This window comes from Salmo salar, chromosome ssa07, assembly GCF_905237065.1.
Source record: "Salmo salar chromosome ssa07, Ssal_v3.1, whole genome shotgun sequence".
NCBI classification, from domain to species: domain Eukaryota; kingdom Metazoa; phylum Chordata; class Actinopteri; order Salmoniformes; family Salmonidae; genus Salmo; species Salmo salar.
Window position 1 is genome coordinate 37908889 of NC_059448.1, and position 13265 is coordinate 37922153.

Consider the following 13265-nt stretch of genomic DNA (forward strand, 5'->3'; position numbering starts at 1 on the left):
GGCAGCCCCAGCCCTCCCCGGGCCCCCAGCCCCCTTGCTCTGTCTTTTCATAATTGATCAGGGGGATGGCTGCCATCCCAGAGGGTTAAGACGTGGCAACCCTCGCTCCCTCTTTTTTTCTCTCTCTGGCTCTTCCCTCTCTCTCTCTCTCTCTCTCTCTCTCTCTCTCTTTTTCTCTCCCTCTCTCCATCTCACTCTTGTCCCTCTCTCCCTCTTTTGCTCTCTCTCTCGCTCTCTCTCGCGCTCTCTCCCTCTCTTGTCTGTCTCTCTCCCTCTCTCTTCTCCCCCCTGTTTGCTCAGCATCTCAATGTACTAGTTCAAACATTGTTCACACCAGCTGGCAGTGCAGTGCCATATGCACATCCTGTCAAAGCAGCTGTTGTCATGGATACTGGCAAGCACCAGGAAAATAAAACAAGGCCCCATGATTCTCAGGGAGGAAGAAGTGTCACTCTCGTCTGAAGGAGATGTGTTTTTTTCCCTTCTTCTTCTTCTTCTTCTTCTTCTCCTCCTTCACTCAAAAATAAACACCTGTGAAGGTGTTGTGTTGTTTTTGTGTTTTTAACTGTATGCCTCTGTTTTTTTTTTTTGGAAGGATATTTATTCTACAGTATGCTGCTGCCAGCTGCTCTCAATGGTCTTTCTGGCATATTGACTTTCGTCAGATGTAGCCTTGAAGCAGTGGAGGAGTAGGTAGCCATCGTACCTATGAGTTTTGTACTTGTCAGACACACAGTACACTACATGGGCTTTGGTTTAATCTTCTCATCGCACCCTGAAAGTGTCTAGGAAATCGAGCCTGTCTATAAATCTATCAGTCACGTCTAGGTGTTGATGATAGATGTTTAACATTTCCAGAGTGTGATTTTATAATTCTTTCTGCCATATGTAAACAGCATGTGAGCAAATTTCATCTGGCAGGGAAAGGGCTTTTCTCTCTCTCTCTCTCTCTCTCTCTCTCTCTCTCTCTCCCTTCATGCGCATAAGCAGCGTTAATGCATAGTGTTAAACCTGGCCTCCTAGTTAATTCACTCCAAAGGTAATCTGATGTTGATTTTGTCAACTTTAATTACGGCTTCTAGGAACACTCCACATCGCCTGCCTCTACTTCAAATTGATATTATGAATATGCAAATGGGCTAGTAATTTGCCGAGAAGTGGGTATTTCAGTTGAGCACACACTAGACAGGTCAATTCTACTGACGCCTTGCTTTTTTTTCTCCAACTGCCTCTTCAAGGGTGCTTTAGACAAACTGTATTTATCCTTGATCATGGCTCTGTGTGAATTATCACAAAAATGGATCTCTGGCGTACTGTAAGCCATGTCAGAGAGTGTCGCTGAAAATATTGGATAATATTTCTTGACAGATTTTGGCTAGTTTAATAGCTTTTCTTAATATTTTCAGATGTTATGGTTGGTTGTCATCCCAAAGAAATCTTAACGTTTAGCTTTTTTCTCTTTGTCTCTCTCTTCTGTTTTTCTCCCCCTCTCTTCGTCTCCCCCTCTCTCTCTCTCCCCCATCTCTATCTCTCCCTGCTCTGTCTCTGCCCCCCTTGTCTCTCTCTCCCTATCCATGTTCTCTTCTCTCTCTTTCTCTCCAGGCCCTACAAGCAGCGAGGCAATTACTCTTACAACAGCCAGGCAGTGGCCTGAAATCTCCAAAGAACAACGACAAACAGCGTCCACTGCAGGTGAGCAGCATGGTCACTAATCTCTTAAATCCATCCATAATACATGCTGTCTCGGAAAGAAGATTTCCTCTGCTCCACAAGTGTGTTTGATTTGGCAATGCAATTCTGGAACCTGTCATTGGAATTCTCAAACCTGGGACAGCCTGTCCTCAAAGCAAAGCAAGCTGTTTTATACACAAAGAAACAAATCGATTTGTCAGCCTCTGTTTTTCCAACTTTCGGTGGTCAAGTCTCCACACATTGTCTTATTTCCTATCTTTCACCAGATGTAATAGAATTAGGGTGGGGGTTAAAGACGATAAAGTATTATGAAGTATTTTTTCTTTGTGTGAAGATAAAGGTTATTGTATAGAATGAAACGCAACGATATTTGCAAGTTGAAGAAGTAGGAAGTGCAACGTCGATGATCTCAACACTTTTCCACAATTGCACCATACTATTGCAACGCCACCAGATCCAGAGGTGACTTGTTTGCACAAACACGTCCGATTGAATCCAGGGTTTGTTAAAGGCAACTCATTTTAAGTAGCTGTCATTTGAACTCCTCAACGCTCATTTTGCCTTATTGATTCATAGCTACCATCTATTTCGGGTTGTCAGCGATTTGCATAAAGGGTCACAGTCACACTGCATCATCTGCTCCTTTCTTCCTTCACTCCTCCTCTTATTCTCTCCTTTATTCCTGTTTCTTCCTTCTCTCCAGCCACAGTCACACAGGATCTATCCCTCTGCTCGTTTAGTCAACAATAAGACGGTTATTTGCTACGCTAGCTTCATGATTATGCAAGCCCCTTGACATCTGCGACTGCTTCTCAAGTTTTCGTTTTTTTTGGGGGGGGGGGGGGGTTAAAATTGAAGTGTGAGAGTGTGTGCCCTCCACTCGGCTAATAAGTGCTATCAAGGAGCACTGGTTTACCTCATTACTACCCCTGTGCATTTAATGAGAGATGGGGAAAATTGGCTTTAACCTCATCGTTAACATTTTTCACAGAGTCTAACAATGGCGACACCTTCAATTGGAGTCACACCCCTGTGTACCTCATTACATGGTGGCGAAAAGATAAGGTTCAAGCGACGTGCCGCCCGTCGTCACACTTTCTTTTTCATTTAAATAATTCAAGTCGAGGAAATGTGTCTGTGTCGAGAAGTGTTAATATTATCAGGCGTATTCATTCATGGATAATTTTTCTTTCGCGTTTCATGCAAAGAAATTAGCATTACTGTCAGTTTGAAGATATTAATTGTTTATCAAACAAAAACACTCTATTCTCTATTTCTATACAGTATTGTTAGGTCCATGGCATTTCACCAGTTGGGTATACTGTATACAGAAAATAATGGGTTTCACAGCCCAGTGAGTGATCTGCAAATTGCTGTACTTGTGCAATACTTGTGAGGAGTGGGGAATAGTATAGGATGGAGGGTAAGTCTCTGTGATAGCGCTAGCAGCAGGTCCATGACCGATCCACGGGCTCTAATAACAGCAGAGAATGGTAAATATTGAATATTTACATTTGCTTACTCCCATCCTCTCCTCATGTTAGCGATATGAATCAATATGAATCGGGGGCCGTGTGAGCAGCGTGTAGTGACTCTAGTTAATCCGTCCTTTATTGACGTCTTCACCTCTTTGTTTTCAGTTGTCCGGACGGAAAGTCTTTGTGGGGAGGTAGTAGGCTAGCCCGTTGTGTTCAGGTGTGTATCAACGACACCACGTTGCTTTGATTGTTGCTTTAGCTGTACGGTTTTATTTCTGAGTCCGCCATTTTGACTTGTCTTTCTATTGTTAATAATCAATATTTGTATTGTTTCAAAATGCACGATAAGTAGTACAGTATGGATGCTGTACTCGATAATGTAACTATTCAGGGCCCACGTCACCCAAGAGATTCGTAATAGCGCTGTCAAATTTTCATATGGAACACTTTTATGGGACGGCATCGCCGATATTCCAATTGAGTTTACCCAACAATCTAGCTTTATTTACCTGGATTACAAGGCCAAAAAGCTCCATGTCTTCCACGCTTCAATAGTACCTGTCTTGATTGAGTCACCAGCAAAACTAACTGCATGTGTTCCTCTGCAGGTATCAGAGAAATTGATCCCCTTGTCTTATTAAAGCAGCTAGAAACATGGAATGGATTAATATTAGTGTGACAGGCCTGCTTACTGCTTATACGCTTCTAAGTCACTGATAAATCCCAGCGTTTTCCAGTATTTAAGAGCGGGGAAGACAAATACACTGTAGATTATTTAGTACACAAGCATATAAATGCATCAGCTTGCAATTTTAATTACTTGTATTAACGGCTAAAGGCTCGCGCCTGACTAATTCTATCCGGTGGTTCATCGCGGTGTTGACGTGGCGACACAAGCTGCTTTTCCACATTTGCGTAATGTGACAGGTCTATCATTACCCACTAAGCCCATGGGAGCGCTCAATAAACACCTATTTCTCCCAGTAAATCCCCTCGCCTTCACCATGCTGCTTACAAGGATTTCCCAAGGCACACAACACCCTCTCGTCTCTGTTCTACTGTTATACCCTCCTTCTCGCTGTGGCAATATCTATCTCCCCGAACGCATTTATACACTGACATTTGGAATACAAATAAAGAGACGGGCGAGATGACGAATAGGGAAGGGAGGATTACCGAGGCCTTTGCAGTCTGACAATTGTTCTCCCGAACCAAATCACCATCTCAAGTTGTCAGACGCCGTCGATGAGGCCCTTGTTAGTTTGTTTTGTTTTCTAATGTCTGATTCCCTCCTCCCTTGATGTGGGCTGGGCCCTGGCCGCCTTAGCGATCCACCTGGGACGTATGTGCCTTTAACACGCCGGGTACACCACAAAGCCTGACACGGTGATGTATAACGTGTGCGCTGAATAACGATGGCGCCGCAGCCGTGTGGTAGGCACGTTAGGTGTTTTCGGGGGGGGGGGAGGGTTGAGTAAACAGCTGTATCTGGGCTGGATCAGCGTTTACGTGTCGGGGAGTCGGGGAGTGACCATGGCGGTAGGATATGTCACATTGATGAACACAGCATAATGGGAGTGATCCGCTGACCTCCTCTGAAGACCGTTGGAAAGGGTTGACCAAGCCCAACACACACACACACACACACATACGGTGTGAGAGGCGCGTTAACGAGGTGATCGCACAGCACTGTAGATTAACAAAGGAGGTCTTCACTCTGTGTGTCAAAGACACCCCATGGTGGAGTAGCTAGCTAGACCCTCCATGCCTCTTCAGATTATGCAACCCAGACAAAATATCAGTGCCAGAGGTTAAAATTGGATTTGCCCCTCAGCTATTTTAGCATAAAAGACATAGGAAGACTCCCTAGCCCCTCCCTAGCCGACTTTCCCTGACTCTCTAGTAGTTGACGGTTAACCATCAGCCATGCAAAACCCGAGCCGTGACAGGTGTTTTTCGAAAGCAGTTTCTCTTTTATGCGGTGTTGTCAAGGAGCGCGTCAACCAACACTATGTCATGTTTTTAAGGCAGTTTAACGGTAATGACACCAAGTATCATGCCACCAAATCCACCTGGTATGAAAATACAGTACAGTGGTTGAACTCTGAACCGTGTAAAACGACTGACTGTTCCAGGTTGGCTGTTGGTTGGTTTTATGGATGAGAGGAGCTGTATTATAAATATGATGTTGGCTCTTGCCTTTCTTCGTGGTTTAGTGACTCCAGATCTGCCTCCCTATCAGACTGTGGGCACTGGGCCATCCTGAGGGTGTCACTGTTTTAAAGGTCGCCGCCATACATCTCATCACAGTAAAATATCCCTACGCCACTTTCCTTAACATTCATCTGACTATAGTCCCCCATCTGGAACACGGAACACTGAGAAAAGGCTACAGAGACATTGGTGGATAAGGTAGGTTGGCTGAGGACGGTATTTTACATTTACATGTATTCATATCTATCTGCTCTGCATTCCCCCTGGTAGTGGTAGGATCTCAAAATAGGAGAAGAAAAAAAAATTATCACAGCGGAAAAACATTTTGTTATTATTCATGAAGAAACCTTCTGTTGACTCTTGGAGAAGGAGGAGAAAAAAAAGTGTCAGCACATTTTTACTCAAACACCCTCAGTGACTGCATGCTTTTGTAACAAGAAAACAAGATTTTATTCTCGCTCCCCCCCCCCCCCATCTGTGTTAGTTACACACACCTACAGGACAAGATTGCTAAATTGCGAGGACAGAGGAGGTTCATCATTGTGATGCAAAAGAAGTTGAAATATAACCCCAAGGCAAGCCGCGGTATAGTAGAAAAACATGAAGAAAGTGCTACATCCCCCAGACCTTTGATGTAGCAGCAACAAATGTACCTTCTGACAGAAGATGCATGGAAGCAATAAGCGAGTTATACCAGACCCTTACACATGCAATCTGATTATTCTGGCCCGGGTGTTAATTGGATACTACCTGGCAGATCTGATACGAGTAGCAGCCCTGGTGGTGGGAAGCCTTTCCAAGTGATGAACTATAATTCACTGAGCTGCTTGAAGCACTTGTAATTTAGAGCGTGTCATTTGATGAAGCGGCTGATCCAGTGGTCTCTGTAGTACCTGGGACATCACAAGGCAGACTTGCTGTTCCCTCCAAGAGTACCAGCTACTACGGCACACACCAAGACAACTGGCAGGAGACCCGTTCGGAAATATCAACTGGGAAAGACAGTACAGTGTGCTAGTCTGCTCCTCTCCACTAGCCACTGGAGGCTATAAACACTATTATAGACACTGTTGTAATGACATATTACTGTTACTGTCACGTTCTGACCATAGAAAGCTTTTATTTTCTATGGTAGAGTAGGTCAGGGCGTGACAGGGGTTTTTGTCTAGTTTATTTATTTCTATGTTGGTTCTAGTTTCTTTTTCCTATGTTGGGGTTTTTGTCTAGTTTCTGTATTTCTATGTGGGGTTCTAGTTTCTGTATTTCTATGTTGTTGTTTTTTTTGGGATGATCTCCAATTAGAGGCAGCTGGTCATCGTTGTCTCTAATTGTCGATCATATTTAAGTTGTTGGTTTTCCCACTAGGTTTTGTGGGAGATTATTTTGAGTAAGTGTATGTTGCACCTCTTTGTCACGGTTTGTTGTTTTGTTCATTAGTTTATTTGTATGTCTTGCATAGTTTCACAGTTGTAATAAAATGTGGAACGATACACACGCTGCGCTTTGGTCCCATTCTTCAGACAGCCGTGACAGTTACACAGTACATGTCCTCCGCTTCATCAATTAAAAGGGAATCAGGGTTATCTACACAGATATAGATATGTTTTGAAGGACCACTGAGCCTACCATAACCCCCCCCCCCAACTCTTTTATTAGACAACTTCATGCAATTGGTGTCTTTATGTTTTGATAGATTGCATGTCGCGTACTGTGCTGATTTGGGAAAACATTTTCTAATCTCCTTAGCTCTAGTCCTGACAATCTGGAGTATTGATCTCTCTCTCTGTGTGTGTGTGTGTGTGTGTGTGTGTGTGTGTGTGTGTGTGTGTGTGTGTGTGTGTGTGTGTGTGTGTGTGTGTGTGTGTGTGTGTGTGTGTGTGTGTGTGTGTTTTGAAAAAGAGAAAGAGCCATTACATTATGTATAGCGCTAGGCCCACTTCTCTGAGAAGTTCTGAAAAGTTAGCAACGCTTGCAGGTAGGGAAGGAGGCCTGGGAGGAAGCCTTGGTGGTCTGGCTGTGAAGTTGCCCCCTATCAATAAGAGCCTGGCCACCATTGGCAGTAATTGGTTAGTAAATGAGCAGTGTCAGCTGAAAGGGACTGGAGGGGTCAGAAGTTCAGCAGCTCAGAGGGAGTCTCTAGTTTGGGGCCCATGGCCCCTGGGGAGCCCGGGATTGAGATGAATTAGTGGGGGACACTGGAGGAATTTCATCCTCTCTCTCTCACTCACTCCTCTCTCTATCTTTCTCTTCTCTGGGCTAAAATGGGTCTAACACCTTAATTAACACTGAAGCTTGTCTCTGCCAAGCAGCTCAAGTAATTACCACCTTACGCCCCTCCATTTCTCATTTTATTTATCTTAACAGTATCTGTGGCAGCACTGAGACCGTTTAGCTAGTGCTGAAGAGAACCTAACGTTATTCACTCCATTCACCATCCCATCTCCGGCCCTGTTTATGCCTCAGTCCCACATCTAATCGGGAACTTCCCCCACTTATTACCGCTAAGTGAATTCTGCGAAAATGGAGAGAAATTCACGTCTTTTTTTTCACCCCTTAATTGTTTAAGTTTTAACTCTGATACTGTGGGATATCTCCTACTCCGGCCTTTAGTGTAATTTGATTTTGTCATAAATCCATTGTCCTAAAGATAAGCCCAATTGCGTATAATCGCTGAAGGTGCATTCGTCTGCCCATTGGTCCGGTTCGATGCAGAGAGCCACCGAGCGGCGGTGTTTTTTTAAACGCACAATTCTCAGTCAAATCAAACAAATTACGAGGCCTCTCACCGGAAATAAACCGCAACTGCTGCCTTGGCGGAGTCTAGAGGTACCTGATCACTTCTCTCCGGAGAAGAAGTTGACCTTTTTGCAGCCGTGAAGAGGTTTGTTTCATTCTCTGGCACGGAGTGTGACGAGCGAGAGAGAGCACCTTAATGATGTGCTTGTTCTTGTGAGGGGCAGCCAATGTTTTCTCATCAGGATCCAATTTAAAGGTCCTTTGTTCTGCGCTCAGACTTTGGACCTAAGCAGCAAACCGCATGGCCTCCAAAGTTCAAGTTGATAGTCATTGTCTTTCCTGTATGCCTTCCTCAGCTTTCTTAAGGCAAAGGAAATAAACAAATAGGGAGCAAACAGAGAGCGCCCGAGACTGCTTTGATTGCCATGCTCTGCATTGTTTTGTTTAGAATCATGTTAACCCACATACCAATGACATGATGTGTTACTTTTTGAGGATTTGGAGTAGGATATACTTGGAACACGCCCATTTGGGAACAATTTGCACATACACAGAGGTAGCAAAACTGTCCTTCGAATCGATGATACTTCCCTACTTAACATATTGCTTGACTAGTTGGGCCCAAGCTTGCTGTACAACATTAAAACCCATTCAGACTGTCTACAAACAGGCTCTCAAAGTGCTTGATAGAAAGCCCAATAGCCATCATCACAAAGGCCAATCAGACTTGTGAACATAATCCCAAGGTGTGTATTGCCGCTTTCCATGTTGTCTGTAGCTCGTGAGGTGAGGAAACACTGTTGCTTTTATGTATTTTGTTTTGTTGCTTTTTGCGCTATTTTTATATATTTATTTCACCTTTATTTAACCAGGTAGGCAAGTTGAGAACAAGTTCTCATTTACAATTGCGACCTGGCCAAGATAAAGCAAGCAGTTTGACACATACAACAACACAGAGTTACACATGGAGTAAAACAAACATACAGTCAATAATATAGTAGAAAAAATAAGTCTATATACAAAGTGAGCAAATGAGGTGAGATAAGGGAGGTAAAGGCAAAAAAGGCCATGGTGGCGAAGTAAATACAATATAGCAAGTAAAACACTAGAATGGTAGATTTGCAGTGGAAGAAAGTGCAAAGTAGAAATAGAAATAATGGGGTGCAAAGGAGCAAAATAAATAAATACAGTGTCTGCGTGCTACGTGTTGCTTGTTCTATGTTTCTCTGTCTGCGTGCTACGTGTTGCTTGTTCTATGTTGCTCTGTCTGCGTGCTACGTGTTGCTTGTTCTATGTTGCTCTGTCTGCGTGCTACGTGTTGCTTGTTATATGTTTCTCTGTCTGCGTGCTACGTGTTGCTTGTTCTATGTTCTCTGTCTGCGTGCTACGTGCTACGTGTTGCTTGTTCTATGTTGCTCTGTCTGCGTGCTACGTGTTGCTTGTTATATGTTTCTCTGTCTGCGTGCTACGTGTTGCTTGTTCTATGTTTCTCTGTCTGCGTGCTCCGTGTTGCTTGTTCTATGTTTCTCTGTCTGCGTGCTACGGTTGCTAATTATATGTTTCTCTGTCTGCATGCTACGTGTTGCTTGTTCTATGTTTCTCTGTCTGCATGCTACATGTTGCTTGTTTTATGTTTCTCTGTCTGCATGTTACGTGTTGCTTGTTCTATGTTGCTCTGTCTGCGTGCTACGTGTTGCTTGTTATATGTTTCTCTGTCTGCATGCTACGTGTTGCTTGTTCTATGTTTCTCTGTCTGCATGCTACGTGTTGCTTGTTCTATGTTTCTCTGTCTGCGTGCTACGTGTTGCTTGTTCTATGTTTCTCTGTCTGCGTGCTACGTGTTGCTTGTTATATGTTTCTCTGTCTGCATGCTACGTGTTGCTCATTGTTTGTCTGTATTGTTATTGTAATTGTTTTTAATAACCTGCCCAGGGACTGCGGTTGAAAATTAACCGGCTGGCTAAAACCGTCACTTTTACTGAAATGTTGATTAATGTGCACTGTCCCTGTAAAAATAAAAAATAAACTCAAAACTCAAATATATATTTTTTGAAACATCCATTTCTGTTATTTCCGTCCTCAAATGTAGCCAATTTTCAAATGATTTAAGAATAGATTGGTAATGTGGTTCCTTTGGCTGAAAGAGAAGCTACTGTAGCTAGCTAGCCTAGCGTTGTTGGCTATCATGGTGGTTGTCTGATCCTGTGTGTGAGAGGACCGTTCATTGTCTGCCCGTGTTTATGACGGCGACGGTCCCTGTAAATGCTCATTAATTTTGTCCCTTCGTGGCAAAATCATTTCGAGGAGAAGCAATTCAGCCTCTGTTCCTTTCAATTCACTGCTCTTGTCAATCAAGCGGCCTGGGCTGCGGTATCCTGCGGAATGGAGGTGTTATATTCCGGCAATTATCATGTCATATACTTGAAAATGTAAATGAACGTGTGTAAAATTAAATTTATGGGTTGTCAGTGAAGAATAAGAACCAGGAGAGCAATTACTTATCGTCTTTCATCTTGGAGGCTCTGATACGTCAAGCAGAAAAGCGTGCAGTTAAATGCCTGGAATTAGCATTGTACTGGGGCTTCAACAATGAACCGAGGGCCGGGGCCTTCCTCTCCTCCGCCTCGCCTGCCTCTCTTTTTGTTTGGGGAAGAGCGATGAAATGAAGATGATTATCATCCATCACTCGCGAGCTAAAAAGCTAATGAAAGCTGGAAAGCCACTTCCGTGACTTCATTTGTTGCCTGTTTTTCAATTTTCGGTTTTGAATCCCCTTGTTTTCCTTGTCAGGATGTATAGGCTTTTCTCCTGGCTTGTTGTTCAGATACAGTATTATCCTCATCCTGTACAACTGGGCTAGTAATGCATGTATATATACCTCTTACAGAATACATGGTGTTTAGTGGTGTAGTGATTCATTATATGATATTGTATGGTTATGTCTTTTCACTATTTACATGTTTACATTTAAAAACCCAGACTCACACCGGGTTCCCCTTTCGTCAACCCCATTAACCCCAGGATCCTCATTCAAGCAGCCAATTAATGGGTTTTAATGAAAGCATTGTCATCCTGTCCACCACAATTCAACGGAGTGGCCCCCAGGGTAATTGCAAGTCTCCGATGTATCTTAAGGTTTTAATAACACTGAAGGTGGAAGCGCGGCGCATTTAGTTACGTGCAGATGTTTCATTTGTGACTTTTGTCGCTTTGTTCGGCCCTCTTTCTTTTGTGTCTGCTTAACGAAGTGCGGTAGAGAGCGAGGCTACTGCTATACCACAACAGCCTTCGCTCACGCCCACACACACACACACACACACACACACAAACACACACTCTCTCTCTAAGACCCTAATGAACAATGGTGTCCAGTCTAGGATTTGTTTGAATATGAATGTGGCGGTGCGGCGGGGAGGAGGAGGATGGGGCTGGGGATGGAGTTTGACCTTCAGCTGTGATTTTCAGTTCATCAGGATTAGTCAAGCTGGGCGATCAGGAGCGCTAATGCATAATGACTTCTAAAATGAAAAATGTGTAGTGACCATGCAAATGTCTCAGCTAATCAAAGAGGGGAAACCTGGGCCGAGGAGAGGAGGGAAGAGCAAAACAAGGACGTGTCAAGGCCTGAGAGATGGGGGGGGGGGGGGGGTAGGGGGGGGATACAGGGAGAGATGTATGGAAAGTAATCAAGCAGCTTGATTAGACAGTAGCGTTGCACGTTAGGGGGACAGGAGGGTCTTATTGTCCCTTTTTGTCATGCCGTCGTAGTATACTTTCATAGCGACTATGTGCTAAACGATGTCGCAATTAGCGAGGGCTATGGAATGGCCACGACTACATACTAAAAGATTCAGTATAGTCCCATTCTTTAAAGATGCCTGCAAGAGGTTTAATCAATCTTATCTTAGCATAAGATACTATTTGGTAGACCATTCTGCGTCTGCAATGGTTGGATGTGTCATATCATAGCCTGTGTAATAGAATATTAAAATGCCCTAAGCCCTTACAGACAAATAACACTTTCAGATTAAACCGTGGCCTCAACAGGTGAAAGTGAAAGACTCTGGGGAGAGTTTCAAATTCCTTCGTTCAGCAGTTTTGAGTTTTTGTTCCAAACTTCACTGCAGCGTAGAAGAGTAAACAAACTCGTCCCAGCGTTTGTTTTCGTTCCAGGGATTGTACATTTTAAAAAATGAAAAAAATAAATACCAGGCATGAAGAATTGAACAAAAAGGATAGAAACAATAGAGCTACATTCCCCTGTTGCTATGTGCTCATGCAGGCAATCAAAGTGAGAAGCAATGAAAAGTTGGATCTTTCTTGCCTTGTTATTGATCTGTTGTGTTAGAAAGTCACTATCTACTGTCTTATAAGACTTTGGCTGAGAGAAATCTATCTTTGTTTTGTTTTGGGGAAGTTCTCTCTAGCAGTTTTGACAGCAGCTAGTAGTTGAATGATTCTTATCACCTAAAAAAGGACACGTTTTTCAAAATGACACGTCAGTCAGGAGAAAGAATTGCGCCTCTGGCTGCTTTTCGTGAGAATGAAGAAGTTGCAGAACTTCTGTGCTCCGCAGAAAGGCAGCTGGTAATTCCACTCTATAAACAGAATTGTCTACTAGCACCAATCGCCCTTTTCCTCTCGGAGAAAGCTTCTCGAAGAATCATCTCCCTCTCTGTCTCTCCAAGGCTCTTTCTGAGTGATCTCCAACCCCGGGGTCTGTCTGGGTGCTTGCATGCTGATTGTGCATACCAAGTGTCCACTTCAACTGTGTTATTTTAATCAACTTTGGAGTTGTGCATTTTCCTGCTGTTTCACAATGGCCGCCACTGATAGGCATGCCTAAGGCGGTTCAAGGGTTCAGCTAATTAGGGTATACGTCTATTTAAATCCCTCTCTTCTCCCAGCGGGCGGACTGTCAAAAATAAGGCAAGGAAACACAAAGGCACAGCACCCATCCATCCTTCAGCACAGAGTGCCACAGCACAAGGGTGACGGGAGACATGCTTTCGCTACCTTTTGGTCCCCAATTACCATGCTCCCAGTGGGTTCTGAGGCCAGACCTGATGAATCTCTCTCTCTCTCTCTCTCTCTCTCTCTCTCTCTCTCTCTCTCTCTCTCTTGCTCTCTTGCTCTCTTGGTCTC

At 43.8% G+C, this 13265-nt stretch overlaps 1 protein-coding gene across 18 annotated transcripts in view; it reads left to right on the forward strand.

Moving 5' to 3' along the window:
• Nucleotides 1–13265, forward strand: part of LOC106609245 (forkhead box protein P2) — a 118465-nt gene that overhangs the window by 69862 nt on the left and 35338 nt on the right. For all 18 annotated transcript variants that reach the window (XM_014207815.2, XM_014207816.2, XM_014207817.2 and 15 more), the window contains one exon: nt 1603–1692. In XM_014207815.2, coding sequence (XP_014063290.1) covers nt 1603–1692 — 90 coding nt within the window. The remainder of the gene's footprint in view (nt 1–1602; nt 1693–13265) is intronic.